Source organism: Triplophysa dalaica, chromosome 15 (assembly GCF_015846415.1).
Source record: "Triplophysa dalaica isolate WHDGS20190420 chromosome 15, ASM1584641v1, whole genome shotgun sequence".
NCBI classification, from domain to species: Eukaryota; Metazoa; Chordata; class Actinopteri; order Cypriniformes; family Nemacheilidae; genus Triplophysa; species Triplophysa dalaica.
This window is the reverse complement of record NC_079556.1, coordinates 3,801,657-3,819,239: the sequence shown is the minus strand read 5'-3', so window position 1 is coordinate 3,819,239 and position 17,583 is coordinate 3,801,657. Positions and strand designations below refer to the sequence as shown.

At 38.9% G+C, this 17,583-nt stretch overlaps 1 protein-coding gene across 1 annotated transcript; it reads right to left on the bottom strand.

Annotated features, from left to right (window-relative positions):
* Positions 1–971: 971 nt before the first annotated feature.
* On the bottom strand, positions 972–4,555 carry dio2 (iodothyronine deiodinase 2). The gene is made up of 2 exons (XM_056768823.1): positions 3,745–4,555; positions 972–2,569 (listed from the first exon to the last, which is right to left on the bottom strand). The coding sequence occupies exons 1-2, from the start codon at positions 3,961–3,963 to the stop codon at positions 2,015–2,017; spliced, it is 774 nt and encodes a 257-aa protein (XP_056624801.1). The 5' UTR covers positions 3,964–4,555; the 3' UTR covers positions 972–2,014.
* Between the last annotated feature and the right edge of the window lie 13,028 nt (positions 4,556–17,583).

The window sequence follows — 17,583 nt, the reverse complement described above, 5'->3', positions numbered from 1 at the left end:
TCTTTCATTTATACTTGCGGGGGAATTTTTTTATTAAATATAAATAAAATGTCTGGCATCCCTCAGGTCAGACGCTGAGCCGATTTCCTGAATATATTGATATTAGGATCATTTTTTTTAGAGAGAGCGGTCCGTTCCCATCCAAACCAAACAGTCCGTTTTCGAAGGATGAGCAGCCTAATCTTTGAACTGCAGACACATACATTTAAATATTTGCCCTAAACATTTAACTTTCATTTATACAGGCCTACTTGGCAAAGATAAGGTTTCGTAAGGTGTCGCGACTCGTCCCCACGCGAAAAAACGGGCCGGGTTTTCCCCCTCAGTTCTGCATCCTCGTCGTGGCCTATCAATGAGAACACTTCACACGCTGCTTAGAATTCTGTTCAGTACCTGTTTACCAGACACAATCCTTAGCAGTCACAGCATGGCACCCTTTCCTGGAGTGGGGCTTGTGTTCGGCCCCGTTGTTTAAATTTCTTTTTATGGCGCCTCCCTCTTTAACGTTGGCAACTTGTCCCGCTCTATCGTGCAGCACGGTGCTTTCCAAGACCGGGACAGATTGTGAATAACATATAAGCGGTCCAAATGGACTAGTTCTGCTATGAGAAGCGATGCCTGGCCACAACAAGGGGTTCTGTTTCATGGTACTTCCCTGGGACATGTTCTCCCTTTTGCCGTTTAGTTATTGGCAGCCTTAAAGAAGCACAAGTTCAGCCAGAGACTTCCGTGCGTCACACGGTCTGATTGTGGTGCACATGTTCAGACTCATCTCTCTATGCATTGCTACGGACACATTTTTAAATGGCGTGTACTCCACGACCCCTTACGGCTGTGGCGTTTTCTTTCTTTTTTCTTTTTAATTATCATGCGCTCGACGAGACGGGTTTTCCACCATCTGGAGTTTTCCTGTGAACTCCTTGCTACCGATCACCCCTCATTGAAATTTCCCAGAATTAAAGACAAAAAAATGGGAACGGAATCATCCGAGCAGCAGCTCAGCAGTTTTTCTTGCCTTTTATTTATTAAAAGGAAGAAATCAGTTGTACTACATGGAAACAGTCTTTCTCAGACAGGTTCAGATAGATTGTTTCAGCATGTTAACAGTCATAGTCGTTTGGATCAGAGCAGAGAGGTGTGGTCTCTCATCCAACCACAGACAGGACAGGCGACCTTTTCGTCTGGGATTTTCATGCACACACCCACACTGTATCGATCCAAGCGAATGACTGTAAATACGTCAGAGTCAGTTCTAGCCAAACATTCGAAAACACTTTTCTAACGTTCAGGAGTAAAACAGCCACTTCACATCAGTTTTCCTGTACACTGCAGTTACAGCAAAGTGTCCAAACTAGACAGCTGGGACTACTGGATTCATGAAAAGTTACAGTTCTTAACCATGAGTGATATTTCCAAGATTATTGGTGAAACGTACTGGACAGCATCTCAGGGATGTAACGGCTAATGGAACATGAATGATTGTCATTTTACGACAGGGGAAGGAAAAACGTTACAACCGCATAAACAGGCCACATATTAAAAATAGGACATTGAATGTCAATAAAAATAAATTATTCTCTTTTTTTATAAAAAAGCTGGGTGCTTGTGCTTTCTCTTCTTTTCAGCAATTTGGTTTACGTTCATAAGCGAGATCCGTTAGGTCGCATACAAATATTGCACATTCAAACTGGATATTATTTCGCGAAGGAACAAGGTATTAATAGTGCATCTACGAATCGTCTCAAAATGGAAGTGCAAACCACATGTCAGTATTTAGCGTCTATATTCATTTCATTTTAAAGTGGTTAGGAATGTTGAACTCCACCCAGGACACCTGCTGATCATTTCAAACAATTCGAGAAAAAAATGACTTGGAGCCCAGCCCGAGTGTTTCCACCGGAGCCACCTTTAAACAGTCTCTAAAAGCACCTTATCCTCCTTTCCCTCCATCATACAAAAATAAATTCTACCGCCATTCACAGAAAAGGCTCGTTGACTTCTTTCCAAGAGACATTCACTTCCCGTAACTCTTTTCGAGCCAATGGCGAACATCTTTAAGGTTGTAGAAAAATGGACCCTTACCCCCGAGGTAAGCGATTTTGTTTTTCTGCACGATGCACACCCTCTCGTAAGACACACCGTAGGCTACGTTGGCGTTATTGTCCATGCAGTCCGCCACCAGTTGGCACTGAGGGGGCAAGGAGAAAACCTCCAGAAGTTTACGGGCTGCCAACATCCTCTCCTCCAGATTGCGATGTTTCCTCACTTCGAACGAATAGGGCTCCATGGGAGGAGCTACCCAGCCGTCCGAGGGATGAGCCTCATCGATGTAGACGAGCAGGAAGTCTGCCACGTCGGAAAATTCCTCAACCATCCGCCGGAAGACCGGCAGCTGGCTTATAAAGGGGGGTCAAGTGGACGAGCCGAAGTTGACCACTAACGGGCGGTTGGCAGACTCAAAGTCCAGCAGGTGGCACTTGTCAGGGCTCTTACCACCGATGCTCCAGCATCTGTTTATGCCATGAACCTTCACCACCTTGGAGTTTGGAGCAGGCTCTCCCAGCTTCACCTAAACAAAACAGTTACACATTCACTTTAAACAGTTTACTATAGACATTGCATGAAAAGTGCTTATTTCGGTGGAGGAATAAGAGATAAAGCTTTTCAGAGTTACGTGTGAAGTAAGCATGAGCTAAGTGCGAAAAAATGATTTAACAACTGGTTTAACAGTATCAGCAGTTAAGGAACCTAAAGTGATGTGATCCTTGAATCTCACAGTTTGAGATGCTTAAGACTCACACATTCTTCTACGCTTCGTCATCGTTCTAAGTTTGATAATGATGTTTTGAGCATGTTTTAGTTTACACATTTGGGTAAGGATTTAAACTTTTAAGCATCTTTAAAATAATCTACATAATGAGCACAAGATCCCTTTGAGCTCACAAAAGACCTTTCACAATAATGCCATTCTGTGACACTGAGTGCATTTGTTTTTCTTACTCAATTATTGCATAATTACTCTCATCCCATATCTAATGTAAAAAATATGGTTATTATGCCACAAAATGTCTGCAGGCAAAGCTATGCAACCAAATGATGATTTATGGCTGAGCAGGACAATACATGCCCATTAAGCTGATATATTTGACTCCACTGGGTGATGTTTGATTGATTTTCAGTTAAAAAGTAACAGGAAGTGGGGGATCCAGACATTTAATAAATATCTGGTGAGGTCACTGACTGTCTCGAGGCCAAAGTTCACACACTTTCAAAATGAATAGAACTGCACTGAATGTCATCATTTGTGTGGCATGAACAAATATATTCAAACTCCATAGGATGCTAACCATTATAATATGTGTAACAGGATGCATGCTATATTATGTCATACATAAAAAACATAAATAAAACGATTGCACTTTATTTTGCAGTCATTTACAACTTAAAATAGGGTAAAGGTTAGATGTGCTCGCACAGGTTATGGTTGACTTCTAATACTGGAAAATATAGTGCTGCCAACTAATGCATCATATAAAAATATACTTACACCAAAAACATGTTGTTCAAAATGCAAGTACACTTTTTACTATTTATTATTAGCGCTCCAATTGAAAGTGTCTCCAAACTTTGCATTATTGTGCTGTGCATACATTAACACAGCACTGACCAATAATTATAATGTAAACATCTAAATCTGTAAGAAGACACACTTGGAGACGCCAAACCCCGCTCTGTCATCCTTACCTGTTTGTAAGCATCCAGTAGAAAGCTGTTCCATACGGAGCGCACACCGGCCGTGGTCAACATGCGATGCCACTCACCCGTCGAGCCCGAGCAGCTCAGGAGTGATACCACACGCTTCACCAGCACTACCGAATCATACAGCACGAAAAACAGGCAGTTGGAGAAGAAACCTGGCAAGATCTGCAAAGTTACAAGGAGGTCCACGCTAAGCATGCCCATTTCTTGCAGATTTGTAACAGGTGGTTCGACGCGCACTTTTTCTTATTCAAGTTCACCTTTCCGACTCATCTTGGTCAGATATCATCTCGTCTGCCGTCCACCCTCCTAGCAAACTTTCATCTACCTAAAGAAAGAAGAGCCGACTTGAGGATGTGGGCGTATACGCGCGGTGAACCCGATTCTGCGCTTCGCCAAGCATCGGGCGTAAAGACGCGCGGCGGAGCGCCGGTGCCAAACTTCTCCCGTCCAGTTAACTAAAGGCTTTCCGCTGGGCAGCTTCCCGAATCGCCCCGTGCGTTTTTAGACCGTTAATCATTCCGGGCTTTTAAAATAAAGCTCGTGGTGGGAGCCTGACGTCACAACAAGGGGCTTTCTCTTTACACATGACGCGCAATATAAAGATGGAAACTGGTTATTGATTACAGAGGAGATTACGCGTGAACCTGCGTAATGGGAGACATGATAAGTCTACATTATATACATTTTAGGAAGGGATAGATAAACTGACAGATAGACAGATTTAGGATTAAATGAGTTAAGCAAATAAAAGTAGACCATTTATCTACTTATCTGATTAGATAATTGTTGATGCTGCAAATAAGTGGATGCTTATCATAGTTGTGCTCGGATAATCATAAGCACACAAAGCTTAACACAATACTCTTTCCTCCATCGAAAGTGCTTGGAGAGCGTGGCCTCGCCCACAAATATTTCTCGAGTATGATTGACAATGTGACATCGCCCTTAACCATGTTTGCTCTTGTTTATCACTGAAGTTCCTGATATCCTGCCAAACTGGTTTGGTTCTATAACTCATACGATTTTTTATGTTTAATGACCAAGTTCATCTGGTGGAGATCAAAGCCCTCGAATCTCCGGGTGGTAACCCTCAGCGTGATTCCATACTGTATATGCGGCAGAGCATCTTCTCTTTTCCCACTGACCCAGAAACTTCATCCAAGCCAATTAAGGTCAGCAACACAAAGATTCCTTTGTCCTGTGGTCATTTGCATCTCAAACACACATATCCATCTCTACTTTTGTACACAGTGTTTACATGAGAGGCTGCTTATAGTGGTTTTCACCTTAGATCTTTGTCCAAAAGAAAACACGGAGGATAGCAGGGGATGGGGAAATTATGAAAATCTGTTTATCTTATACATCAGCCATTCCCACATGAATAGTGCCGTAACAATAGCAAGATTGAGCAGGGTGGGGAATATCGCTCTCCCTTTCAGCCTAGTTTCAAGACCAGCTCGGTGGGTCTCTCTTGACACTCAACCTACAGACTTGCATGCGATGGGTCGATGGGTTCGTCTTTACGCGTACACCAAGCCTGAACTTGTTTGGGTGTCCGGTCCATATTGTTTGGCACTCCGGTCAAACATCATTCTTACACAAAACTGACCTTGCTGGAGCACGAGCGCCGGTTCTGAAAGTGTTGCAATTATGTGTTTCATCTCAATCTAATTCATGTGGTACTATGTAGTGTTGTCTTTGGAAATGAAGTCTTGAACTTCAGGCTACAGGACATTATAAAAATATGCAGAGCCATAAAGTCTATAATATGCTATGCAGTTTATGTTTACAGTGATATAAATATGTATATTGGCAAAAGATCCTTGCCAGAGCAGAATAATGATTCACTTTTGAAGATTATTTTCAGACAGCGTTTTTTATTTATTCAGCAAATCAATTATTTCCTGCTTAAGCCTTGTTTGTAGAGCTTTTATCACGGTTACAATGTATCTCGTGATTTCACATGGGAACGATTACGCCTTCCACGCCAAAAACACTGTCACGCCTAATCCTTTACAATAAGGTTCTATTCGTTAATACAAAATGAAAAATATTTGTATCTCTTATGTAAGCCTAAAGGTACATATTAGAATATCATGCGGTACATCATAAAAAGTCCAACAATTTTTTGATGGTGTAAACAAGTTGCTTCCTTCCTAATATCTTTCAAACACGTCAATTCATACTTTGACTTTAAGGTTCTGTAGCAATAGACAATATTCAAACAAATTCAATCCAGTTTGTCTGTTATGACAAGTGCGATATAAATGTAACGTTTGCAAAAAGAACATTTCTGTAAGAAGCAACATTCTCCATCTGTTTATTCCTGGTCATTTTTCAATTGCAGTTATCTGAACCGTTCTGAAGGCCCAGTGCCATATAGTTTATGATCCAAATGAACCTTAATGATCGTTTGATAAGTATAATTTATCATCACGGTTGGAATATAAACCAAAGGTGTGGCTGCATTCTTTCAGGTTGCCAAAATCATAACAAACGCTACAATATCCAAAAACAGATCTCTGTTTATCACCCGTTGCATTAAACAATCCATTGATACAACGTCAATATAGCGTCCTGGAGAATTCCAGAACGTAATCTTCATGCCCTCAGATTTCAGATTGTTTTGGCAGATCGAAACATATTCGGGTCAAATGTAACATTCTGTCCTGTTGAATCAGCCTAGAAATGTTATATAAACTACTGGCGTATTTTATTCCGCATAAACCGTAAAACACACATGTTATGATCTCCACGCTGCACTGGTTGACATCATCATCATTCATTTTAGTCATTCAATGAGTCAAAGTGGATGGATTGCTTGTTTTATTGTTGTGGCTCAGAATTGTAAACGGTCTCATCTGTTTTATATGTTCCTTGCAAATATTTATTCCCATCTGCGCAGTGTGTACAAGCAGGAATTAAGCCAACGGACAATGAGAATGCAAACTTGGCTGGGGACGTCTGTATCCACAACAAACAGGAATATAGCCAAAAATTCAATTACATCCTCTGCGATGAGTGTAAACGCGGAGCTGGTGGCTCGTTCTAAATGAACTCTTTTTGGCCTATGTCGGTCTTTCTTGGACTAAAAAGAGGTTTAAGCTTTTTCAAGAAGTGCATCCAGACTGTGAACTACTGAGCTTAGGATGCTATCAATATGTGTTGATCGTTCAAACTTTCCAATCGTTTTAAGCATGATGTTTTGGGCACTCTCACCAGCACCCACTCAAAATGACTCTGATCTGATTATATATTTAGTTGCTTGTGAAAGGTTGAACTTACTTTCACCCCGCTCATCCTGATACACCGAATAGGATTAGCCGCCTCACTCTCACACCACAAAATCTAACAGTGCGTGTTTATGTAACAGCACATACAATGCGACCTGCAGACTACATGTTTTGACTGGAAATGTAATACAGACGTGTCAATCGGTCAGCGGCGGGTTTCGCTGAGTTTACAGTTAGTTGAATGTGCATAGATTCGATCTAAAGCTTGAGGGTCCTCTGCACGCTTGCCCAGCTGTAACTGAAGACAATCCCTTGTTTAATTTCAGAAAAATGACATGAATTTGCAATTTATAGTTTAAGCCAATAAAATGCTGAAATTACAAATGAAGTGTTGTAAAACATATTTTAAGATTATATGATACACATTGTCAGCATAGGATGTCAAAATACACCCATCCCTTGCCTTCATGACAGCACTCTTGACATTCTCAATCTATGTGCATTTCATCTCTGATGCTTGTCAGCAATACTGCAAATAAAGACAATCAGAAACATGATCCCTATGCTGCTGTGAATCTCATCACTACGCTCCAAAAAACTCCAAAACACCCTTCCCCTTTATACCCATATACCACTAACACTGTTTGGAAGATAGCATGAATTAAAATAAAAGGTGTTGGATTGGTAAAAGCTTTAAAGGTCATAGATTCAAAACAAGGAACTTTAAAATACCTGAAGAAAGCTGTTGCTGCGCATTCCGGTTCATCTCAGTTGCGAGGCTGACGCACGACTCCCAGAAATCATGATGACACCAATGGTGTCGCTCCCAATGTCAAGGCCTTTACTAGAACGTTTGAGCTGTGAAAATAAATGGACTGAATCTACCGTTATACTGTATATAAAAACATGCTATTGTGAAAATGTTTTTGGAAAAGGACGCTTTTGTAGCCAAATGGTGTAATTACAACTTTAACCATCTAACTGAAGCATATTAACCACCTAAATTTTGACAAGAAAACGAGATACAATTGACTGAGAAAATGACACTGACAGTTGGACTTGGATGACCACCAAATAAGAGCTTTTTGTAAGCGAAAAGGGAATATTTATCCATATAAATACCTAGAGGTCAAACACAATATTATAGTTTTCCTATATCTTCTAAAGTTCACACTTTATTTTAGTTCACACTAAAATAAAGACTCTGTCATTATTTAGTCAGCTTTATGTCGTTCAAAACATATATATGACTCTTTCTTATGTGGAACACAAAAGAAGATATTTTGAGAAATGTCATGTTGGTTTGTGTACTTTGTGTGGGGTCCAAAGTTGTTTGGTTACCAATGTTCTTCAAAATATCTTCTAGAAAGACATCCAAACAGGTTTGAAATGACATGGGGATGAGTAAACGCTGACCAAATGTTCAGCTTTAGGTGAGCGGCCCCTTGAAACTTAATAGAGGCAATTCAACGCTTAGTCAAGGAACTTTCATCCTGTTCCTTGAGTGCTAAAAACACCCTCTCAGTTGTGGAAAGTCAAGGATTTTGGCACGCCACAAACCCAGTGTGGCTCCATTCTTCCAATTTCCTCGAAATGCTGGCAAGGAAGTTCGCTACGCTCATCGGTATTTGGATTGTTTATCATGAGAGAGCCAATTGTGCTATTTGCTAGACGGTCCGAGTAAACATGCGGTCTGAACATGAGCTTGGCAAATGTCTTATATGGGGTCTAAAACGTTCTTTTCCGAGTATATGTTTGATAGGAAATTACAATTAGAGGACTAACTTGAGCTTTTCTCCACAGAGGGAACGACTTTAAAGATGGTTGGCAGAGAATTATGTCCTAAAATGGGATAATGGATTACGCTTAAAATTGGGTCATGCAAAAGTTAAAAACCCATCCAGGAGTTCTGGCAAACCTGACCCATGTATGTTAAAACCGGATGCATCACATCGCTTCAGCACAAATGCCAAGCATACAGTAGCGGCCTTGGAAGGATGTCTTGGGATCATGAGATTTTGGCGATATCTTGACCTGTTGCATCAGACCTGACGACCAAGCTGCCCTCTATTAACCTATGCCCCCAACATCTGTACTCAAGAACCTTAACATCAACAAATGTATTATTCATTACCATTAAAGGTCAGTGACGTAAAGACATTGGAGCAAACGCACGTTTTGCAGCACCCAGGCACACTTGCCTGATCTTATCTATGGCTTTACGTACCTCTTGCACATTAGCTTTATTAGTACTCAAGGTAATTGAATCATTATTCAAAAGTCAGAAAACACAGGACACAGGGTAATAGGATTTAAACTGGAAACTAACACAATTCTACATAATCTCTGTCGCTCTCTTTAACGCCAGTTAATCAATGAAATTGATTTTGTTTTTAAACAAAACTTCAACGAAAACAATATGACAATAGCTTTACTTGCTTTACTACTTTGGTCAATATCTAATTCAATGATTTTTAATCCTCTCCTGATTCTTATTGTTTGTAAAAAGCGTTTGTCTTTAATGAACTCCAAGCTGTTGTTTTGTTTTGTTTATTTGTCCCTCTTAAATCACCACATATTCACGTATACATGATTTCAATTAAAAAACGTTCTTATCTTTTGTCCATAACATTTTAAACTAAGTGTTGTTTAATTCAACAATGAAATATGAAATTTGACTGGACTTGACTAGTAGTCAAACAGACAATAAAGTTGTATTTATTAACATTAGTTATTAACATGAAGATAATTGCTTAGATAAAACTAAATTTAAGTAAAGTTAATTTCCAATGAACCAATATGAACAATAAACAACTGTATTGGTTTTAGCATTAGCAAAGATAAATTAATGACAAAATATATATTGAATATAAAGTGCTACAAATATGTAGTTTGTTGTTTGTTCCTTTTAGCTAATGCATTAACTCATTAATATATGAGACCATAATGTAAAGTGATACCAACTGAGATAAGAACTCTCATTTCTCCTAATAGAATACGAATCAGAATCTATTACTAATAATAATGCACCTGGAACATTTGTGGTACGAAACATATAATTACAATAACCACTTCCCTCTCTCTGTTTATGTTCATTTTTCGTGATTAAAGTCCCAGTGACTATCTTGTGGATGTGATTAATTGCTCTGGCGAGTTTGGCAGCTGCAGAAATGTTGCTGCAGATGTTTAGAAGCATCGAAATCCTCCAAAAGCTTGGAATATAGAAACAGAGAAAAAGACAGACTGTGGGATAATCCCGTCCTTGGGATACATTTAGTTTTTTTTGGAAATTCAAATTTAGTCAATTGGATAACAGGCTACCACTTTAATATGTGCTTGGTTTAAAATATCGGTAACAAGAAGTCATGAAAGGAAATACAAAAGCCGAATGCAGGCAGAGAAAGACCGGCTTTTGTGCAGATCTTGAAGCACAGAGACGTCTAGGTGGAAAATTTAGGAAACCTCCAGTCCTTGAATGAGGTTTGTATAGTCTCATTTATAAACAGTATGAGCTGATTCCCGTACTGGCTGCCTTGGGGGTGAGAGGGGTTTATAGGGGTGAGAGACTGGGGGTGGAATAGTGTGTATCCAAAAACGCATCTGGACGGTTTGTCAAGGGATAGGGACCACAAATAATCAAACATCAGCGTAGCCTCAGCCCCCTGCACTGTAAACCCAAATGTTCAAAATAATCTAACAGATTAAGTAAAGTAAATTTAATTTTATTAAAAAAAAGTTCTACTTACTTAAATATTTCATGTTCCTGAAACACTTTTTTACTTTTGAGTTAAGTATAATGATTTTTTTGATTAACTTGAAGTTTTGACTTAAACAAAAAAATGGATTTGCTCCCTGTCCAATTTACTTAATTTAAACACGTTAATTCAACACAATTGGTCAAGAAGGATTTCCAATTCCCAGCATGCTTTGCTGTAAGCATGTTTAGAAGAGTGGTGCTGGTGCTTAGGCTCTGGGAAGCTTAATTTGAACTGTAACATGTGTTATGTTTTCAGTGAGCAGTAACTGTGCTACTGCCAGTTCTGAGATCAGTCTCTTCTTGGTCATCTTGGTTGCATAATTCAAAGTGTTTGATCAATGCGTATTTAGACTAAGAGATATGTCAAATAAAGAAACTGAAAGAATTTAGTTAACTAAAAATGCAATTTTGGTGTACTTATTTGTTTAAGTTCTTTCTACTTAATTTCATTAAAAGGATCAATGGATCAAATATTTAAGTCGCACTTGGTTAGTTTGGAAAGAACTTTAACTTAACAGTAATCAAAATTTGAAAGTTCTGCTTATTTAAACCAAGAACATCTAAAACTCAAAATGTTTGAGCATTGCCAACTTATCCGGGTTTACAGTGTGTTATCGTAACTGTTGTGCATGCTATTTTTCTCCATTCAAAATCAAGTAGCACGTATATAATCTCAAATGCAGAGAAGGATCATGGCAGCTCAAGAAAAACATTTTTGAATCATGTTACTGAGATCTGGCAAGAACTGATCATAGGTTAAATATGTATGTAGTAATTTGTTGTAACAGATCTACAAACGGCACAGCAGGTGCATGAAAGTCCTTCACTGTTACTGGGGTTTCATGAATTACTGATTAATGACCCAGCATTTTGTATTAAGACCATGACTGAACGCATTATTGATTGATCAACTGAAATTCTGAAATGGATTTTTAAAATGCTTTGATCTGATATATACTAATACACAACCTAACATGACAGGGAGATTTAGTTATATAGGTTTATCTATCTATCTATCTATCTATCTATCTATCTATCTATCTATCTATCTATATATCTATCTATCTATCTATCTATCTACATATTATATTTCATTCAAGGTGTATTGTATTTTTCATATACATTTATGGTTATGTGTAAATTATTTCAATAAATTCTATTAACAATAGTGCAAAACGTTGTTTGATTGTCAAGAAGAATGCTTTGCAGATTTATGGCAGTCAGTGTGCATACTTTAGGAAGACTCTGGTAAAAAAACACATTCCCTTGCTCTTCACCCAATAATGTCTTTGCTACACTTGTGCCATCATCTACAGTATGAATGAATTAGTGTTAAACAATGCACTTATTTCTATTTTGTAAAGTCGTCATTATCATTCATATTTTTATTTTTCTGCATTATTATATTAACAAATTGATTTAAGTACAGGTTAATCTAAATGTATTACTCTGGTTCCTGTATTATCATAATAAAAGCTTTATATTTACATGGTGGCATTATGTTTAGTGTTAACTGGTGCTCACCCAGACAAACTAACCATACCATGATTCTGGCATACTGTCAGTGGTTTCTAGGGTGTTGCAAATTGGTTGCACAATTGTTCTAGCTAAAACTGTAAGAAGTAGTAAAACTGATGCTTATCTTGCAAAACACATTTGCAAATGCTAAGGTACAAAGCCATAGTGTCGTGGGTGGTCTTCATGACGCTACTCCATCCCCCCCACACCATTCAGATCAAAGTGCCACACTGGATGTTATTAAAGCTCAATGCATCAATATAGTCTGCGCTTTCCAGGAACAGTTACATTTCAAGAGAACTCGATGGCTTCTTTGAACAGATTTAAGTTTAACAGAAGTGTTCACTTCACGCTGTTTACTCAGCAAACAAAAAATGGCCCACTACACCAACACAGACTCTGACGCTTTAGGTAATGTCGGTTTTGAAACTGGACACACAAAATGTATTGAATGAGCAGGCAAAAGCCTCCAGTCTGAGGCATGAAAAACTTGTCGAGTGGGCGGTGCTGACTCTTATTTTGAAGTCAGCGATCCCAAGAATTCTCAGAATTACACGTCTGTCTGTGTCATGTCATGTTAAGGGGGCCACGTGATCCACAGCAAGACACGTGGCAGGTTCATGCTTATAATTTATATCATATCGCAACAATTTTTATGTATTAAATGGTGCTTAAAACGTTGAATAATCGGATGAAACGTGATGTAACATTGTGGATAAATTCAAACCGCGTATTTAAAAAAAACACTTACATAACAAATCATAAAACCCAACCAGCGAAACATTTCGTTCCCACAAGAAAAAAAATATTGACACTTCATTAATCTTGCATCTGCTTTAAATCAATAAAACCTCAATAAAAGAAGGACATGCCTTGCTTGCATTACATAAGAGTAGCTGTGAACCTGAAGGGACGAATCAACGGGACACAGATACTGTCACAGGGCTTACATAACTTTACATAACTAACAAAAGTCTTTGGCAGGGGAAAAGAGCACGGCACCAAATCGAAGGGAGACCGAGCCTTACATAATAATAAGAAACAGCTCATGAAAGAAGAAATACGATCAGCCCACTTATGAAACATTTGACTTTTCACTTATATTTTACTTAATGCGACAGACATCTGCCCCCGCCCCCCATATTTCCAAGAAATCATTGATTAGTTGCTTTAATTTCTCAGTAATCAAGATGATCCTCCACCTCTAACAGAACCCATGAACTCATGAACTGGCGTGCTATAGTAATGAGCTGGCACCGGACCTGAACTGGAACAATGTCTCCCCTCTGCCTCCGTCCAGAGATCAGATCTTCCCCAGCGACCCAGACAGTCCGCACACATGCCAGGTTTATGGATTATCTATCCTTAGCAACATAACCCTCTCCTTTCATCACCGTTGACCCACATGCAGATGGAACGTATGCCCACTCTATGATTTAGAAAACAGTTTCATTCAATTCTACAAAAGGCTTTGTTCTCGATTATGGCCACAGCCTTGTTGTATTACAATAAACAGAACGCTCTGTGCCGGGGAGGACACTGCAGAACGAGTTTCGTATTTGAATCAACCGGCTCTGCCCACCGCAACTGTATGATTTATTCTGTGGATTATATGTATACGTTACACCTGCATGCTGGTCCAAAGGAAACAAAACCTCTGGAAGGTCATTGAGGGCGAACGCGTCCGCCAAACGTTGCATTTATTTTTGCAAGGTCTGTTCGTTCGGATCACGTAACACACATGCACCAAATGAGCCCCATGAAGTGTTTTACCAACATACCGTAACTCAACTGGCCCATTTGACCGTTCAAAGTCAATTTACCTTTAGGTTTTACCCAACCTGCAAAAAATCTCAATTTGTATAAAACCTTTGTATGGCAATGATGGACTATGATCGCTCTTAAAGGGATAGTTACCTTAAAATAAAAATTCTGTCATCATTTACTCACCCTCAGATTGTTCCAAACCTGTATACATTTCTTTATTCTGCTAAATACAAAGGAAGATATTTGTAAGAAGGTGAGCAACCAAACAGATCTCGTCCCCCATTGACGGTATTTATTTTCCCTACCTTGGCAGTAAATGGGGGATGAGATCTGTTTGTTTACTGATGTTCTTACAAATATCTTCCTTTGTGTTTCGCAAAACAAAGAAATTTATACAGGTTTGGAACCAAATCTGTATGATTTATTTACTTCTGTAGAACACAAAAGAGGATAGTTTGAGAAATGTCTCAGTGGTTTTGTGTCCATGTAATAGAAGTCAATGGGGGGGGGGTCGATGATGTTTTGTTAAACCAGATTTCTTAAAAGATCTTCTTTTGTGTCCTACAAAAGAAAAATAAGTCAAGATTTAAATGTCATGGAGGTGAGTAAATAATAAAATCATTTTAATTTTGAGTGAACGGTCCCTTTAAATAATTAAAATTGCCCCTATTTTTTCTTCCTTCACTGTCTTAGTAATGCTTCTAAGCGGTCTAAGTGTACATTCTTCCAATTTTTTTAACAAACTAACAACTCTGATAAAGTTCTGATAAACGTCACAACCCCTTAGACTTTTTTCAACCACTCCCAGCTTTATTCTGGTAACTAACCAGACCCAGCTCCACAGGGGGGCCAGGGTGGGCTTCGCCCACCTTATCAGAAGCTTGGCCACCCTGCGTCCACCCAGAGCTGTTGACAGAGAGGATCCGTGAAACGGCGTTGCTGTTAAAAACTGTTCCCTTGCAGAAAACGGGTTTGGCGTGACTTTCTCTCTCAGCGACTCTGCGTCAGAGTCCTGCAGGGTCCTGTTTGAAAAACCTGCAGTCATTAAAAGAACACCCGAACCGACATCCAACAACAGCACTAATTTAATTCCGTACCAGACCCTTCCCGTTTGAAATTCTCACGCAACAAGTAAAAAAATACTAAGAAGATCCTGGTTAAAGCATTTTAAACATGTTGTAACTCAATATGGCAGAGTTTCTGGAGAGACAAAAGAGTAAATGCACTAAAATATTGTTAGCTAATATAGGAGTATATTTGATCATGAAATGTGTTTTGATTTATGCGAAATTTGTTCAAATAGCCTATATTAATCATGTGATATTAACAATAGTTTCCATACCAAAGCCACTAAAGGCTGAGCTGCCATCAAGGCTAAATAAAGCTTAATGCAGAAAAGGGACCAGGAGCATGATGAGCTCAAAGTTGATTTAAATCGTTATAATGTAACGAGTCCTCACTATAGCTGGCTGCAGTCCATCATTAGTTTCAAGCGATTGGCTACAATTCTGAACGCTTCAAAGCGAGCTGTAACTAGAAACAAGCATTTCAGGCAGAGGTTGAACAAAAATAGCATGATGTAAAAATTAAACATACAATATTAATACTAGATGTAAGAATAATTCAAAAAGCTTAATAGTTATTTAGTAAATAGTTTGGGAAAAAACTGATTTAGTTACCCCCACCTGGAAAATCACTTGGCCCACCTTTCATCTCATATCTGTAGCGGGGCCTGTATGTAACACTCACTTTTACACAAACAATTCTTGACAGAATAAAAATCCCCACCAGACACAATAAACAAAATAAGTATTTGGTCACAAGCATTGTTTTACATTTAAATGTGAAGTCTTGGGGGTCTTCACATTAAAGAAAGCATCATAAAATAAAGCAAAAACATGTCATTACTGCTGTTTCAGTCTCTTCGGGTAAAGCAATGGTCTGATGTTCTCTCTGATATTGTGTCTGTCCACCCAATTTTCACTGGTACACAATAAAGCCTGTCAAAATAATACTGTGGCCTGGATGGAGGCAGATTTTAAGAAAGGAAAGTGGTTTAATGAAGCGAAACTACTGTAGTTTGTCAATTACTGAATGTACCATAGGCTGTTGTGGTAGACGCATCTCCCCTGGGCATCAAAATGGCACTCAGACTAACAAGCTGAAGGCTCCGCCGGTAGCTCGCTGACTGGCACGCCTGACGCCCGGAGGTCACGGGTTCAGTTTGCCTAGAATGCAGCAAACTCGTCTAACAAGTAGATCAGAGACTGCCAATGGTGGTGGGAAACTTGTTTATTCCTCTACAAAACTGATGTCTCAGCATCGCCCTAAACTATTTATGGGTCAGTTTACCCATGCAGAACATTTCATCTGATAAGAGTTGCCAAATGTCTGCCCTCATTTGATATTAACCGGTTTAATGTCTGATCTCTATAGGGGTGGGTAAAACGTTGGCAAAATTTTGGCGAGTGGCGTGAGTTTGGGGAGGGGGCGGGACTATCTGCTCGGCCAATCAATGGCTGACTGGGGTGAGTTCAGGAGACCTGTTTAGAAAATAGTTTCATTTATGGCAAAGAGGTTACACATTACATATTAAACACCGAAAATACTAACTAGATTGTGATGATTAATTTTAATATATCAACAAGAAAATTATCACTTATTGGTTGTTCAAAGTTTAAAATGCATTTCTCATGCTAAAGCTTCACTCATGCATTAGTGTGTGAGCTCTGTTTTTCACATTATGTGACAGCACCGGCCCTCAGATCCGCTCTGGTGTACAGAGAAAACAACCGGTGCATTGTGGGAGTAAATGTTAGTGGTTCAACCTCAGGTCTTAAACATATCATGGGACTCTTTAAATATAACGATCTCTATGTATACCCCTCATCTGTTTCATAGACTTAAATCTGATGTATATGTACAGGACTTTCAGAGGGGTCTAAGACCACATTTAAATTCTGGGATTTATAGAAAAGTGCAAGAGATTTCAAGTTTTGGCTCTAACATTTTTCTAGGTCACTAATCACGTAAATTTGTGACCAGCTAAGAGGCACACAGGACGCTTTTTGAAAACCAGGTTTTGCACCAACTTGAGGAGTCCATACCAGCTTGCACATGCTGTCAAAAAACTAAACTGGAAGCTTATGCTAACAATATAAGGAAAACATCTGTAAATAAAATAAAAAAATGCATTTTATAGTAGATGGACTCAAACTGACCTTCATTCCAGCCTCAGTTGTGGCATTTGAATCGCGCTGGAAAACATTTCTTCCTGTTTTTAAACAAATTGAAAAAAAACATGTAGAGATGTAAAAGTATTATAACCCTGCAGGGAAAAAAACAATTGAGACCCAATACAAACCAATACAGAAATTCAAATGGTTTCTATTAAAATAACATTATGAACCATATGTAACAATTCTCTTTAAAATGTACTTTTTGTAGTGAGTTTTGGGCATTATTCCAATAGGATTTTAACATCCTACTAATAGAAAGCATCACAGTTGACACTATAATAGTTTTCATTAAAACCATTTCCATTTT